The sequence below is a fragment of the Tupaia chinensis genome, unplaced genomic scaffold (assembly GCF_000334495.1).
Source record: "Tupaia chinensis unplaced genomic scaffold, TupChi_1.0 Scaffold000045_1, whole genome shotgun sequence".
Classification (NCBI taxonomy): domain Eukaryota; kingdom Metazoa; phylum Chordata; class Mammalia; order Scandentia; family Tupaiidae; genus Tupaia; species Tupaia belangeri.
This window is the reverse complement of record NW_006159501.1, coordinates 4,328,751-4,330,482: the sequence shown is the minus strand read 5'-3', so window position 1 is coordinate 4,330,482 and position 1,732 is coordinate 4,328,751. Positions and strand designations below refer to the sequence as shown.

Sequence of the window (1,732 nt, the reverse complement as noted above, 5' to 3'; positions counted from 1 at the left end):
GGCTGTGGGAGAGCAGAGCCGAGCCGCGACTATCCAGGTGGAGCCCGCAGCCCAGCCCGCGCTGACCCGGAGGCGCACCAGCACCGCGCCGTGCCCTGCACCGCACCGCGCAGTTCCTCGCCGGGCAGAGCAGAGCCGAGCCGCAGCCTCGCGCGCCGCCCAAGACCCACTCGCCACTGCCTCCTCCGCAGCACTCATGGGGACCAGGAGACTTTAAAGGAGTTTGGGGTTTCGGGAGCAGGGAAATCACGGGTACGGAGAAGCGGCTTTCTTTGCCTCGAAAACGGTTTTTCTTCGTCCGATTGTTTGGATCCTTTGCCGGGTAGGAGGGAGAGGGGTCTCTTGGCTGAAAGTGGAGCTCTCCACACACACCCACCCACATTCACTGCACTGGCTGCCCCCAGCCTCCCTTGCCTCTTTGTTAGGTTATTTTAGACAGAGCAGCCTCGCCCTGGCGCAGTCCCATTGGCTCTGCTGGGGAGAGGACGAGAGAAGTAAGGGGCAGAGTGCACCTGCCTGTGTGGGCAGGTGTGCCTGGGTGCCTGCGTGTGCGTGCATTGGCGAGCGTGCAAGCGTGGGACTGGGATTGTGCACAAATGGGAGAGTCTGAGTGTGCCAGTGCGTGGTCGCGAACGTTTGTCATTGTGGGTGTATGTGACATTATCACCCCAGTGTACCAGACTGTCAGCGTCTGGACTCCAAGTGTGTGAAATTTTGCTAGCCTCAAGTGAATGCCTGAGAGTGTCCGATTGTCTTTGTGCGAGCTGCTTTGGGGGGCGAGGGGAGTGCGACCTAGGGCAGGGGAGGTGGGCTGGAGAGGGTGGGGACAGAAATGTGAGCGCAGCTGGCTCCTAGTCCTCGGCCTTCGGCGTCCTTTCTCATTTCCAACCCACCTCTCCACCCCTTCGTCCTTCCCGGGGTGTCCATCACCCACGCTGCCACAGCCCGCGCTTTCCTCCCCACTGGGAGCCCACACGCTCTCCAGCCCGCCTGCGTTTTCTCTGGTGAGAGTTGGATCGGATTCTCAGACAGGGTCGGAACCTGTGCGGCGGCGGCGTTCGTGTCCTCCAGACTGGTGGCTTCTTCTGCGCCCTTCCTGTTCCCCAGGGAGTGCGGGGGGCGAGGGGTGGGGGACTGAACTGGAGCAGGTGACTCTAGTGTGGGAGCGTGGGTGGCCGGCCGGGCAGGTCCCATGGGCACTGCACGTCCAGGGGAGGGCTCTGGGAGGGACGCCCAGACTCTGACGGTGTCTGCCTCTCTTCCGTGTTCCCGCAGATCCCGGCTCCTGGCCCTCGCCGCGCCGCGTCATTGATGGGCAACCAACTGGACCGCATCACCCACCTCAACTACAGCGAGTTGCCCACAGGGGACCCGTCGGGGATCGAGAAGGACGAGCTGCGGGTCGGGGTCGCCTATTTCTTCTCGGATGAGGAGGAGGACCTGGACGAACGCGGGCAGCCAGACAAGTTTGGCGTGAAGGCTTCCCCGGGTTGCACCCCTTGCCCGGAGAGCCCCAGCCGCCACCACCACCACCTGCTGCACCAGCTGGTCCTCAACGAGACTCAGTTCTCCGCCTTTCGGGGCCAGGAATGCATCTTTTCCAAAGTGAGCGGCGGCCCGCAGGGCGCCGACCTGAGCGTCTACGCGGTGACCGCGCTGCCGGCTCTGTGCGAGCCGGGCGACCTGCTGGAGCTGCTGTGGCTGGGGCCGGCGCCCCCGCCGCCCCCCCCCC

General features: G+C 64.4%; 1 protein-coding gene across 1 annotated transcript in view; it reads left to right on the top strand.

Moving 5' to 3' along the window:
• Window positions 1-6: 6 nt before the first annotated feature.
• Window positions 7-1,732, top strand: part of LRATD1 (LRAT domain containing 1) — a 4,658-nt gene continuing 2,932 nt past the window's right edge. The window contains exons 1-2 of the mRNA XM_006140812.1: window positions 7-252; window positions 1,276-1,724. Coding sequence (XP_006140874.1) covers window positions 1,312-1,724 — 413 coding nt within the window. The 5' untranslated portion in view covers window positions 7-252; window positions 1,276-1,311. The remainder of the gene's footprint in view (window positions 253-1,275; window positions 1,725-1,732) is intronic.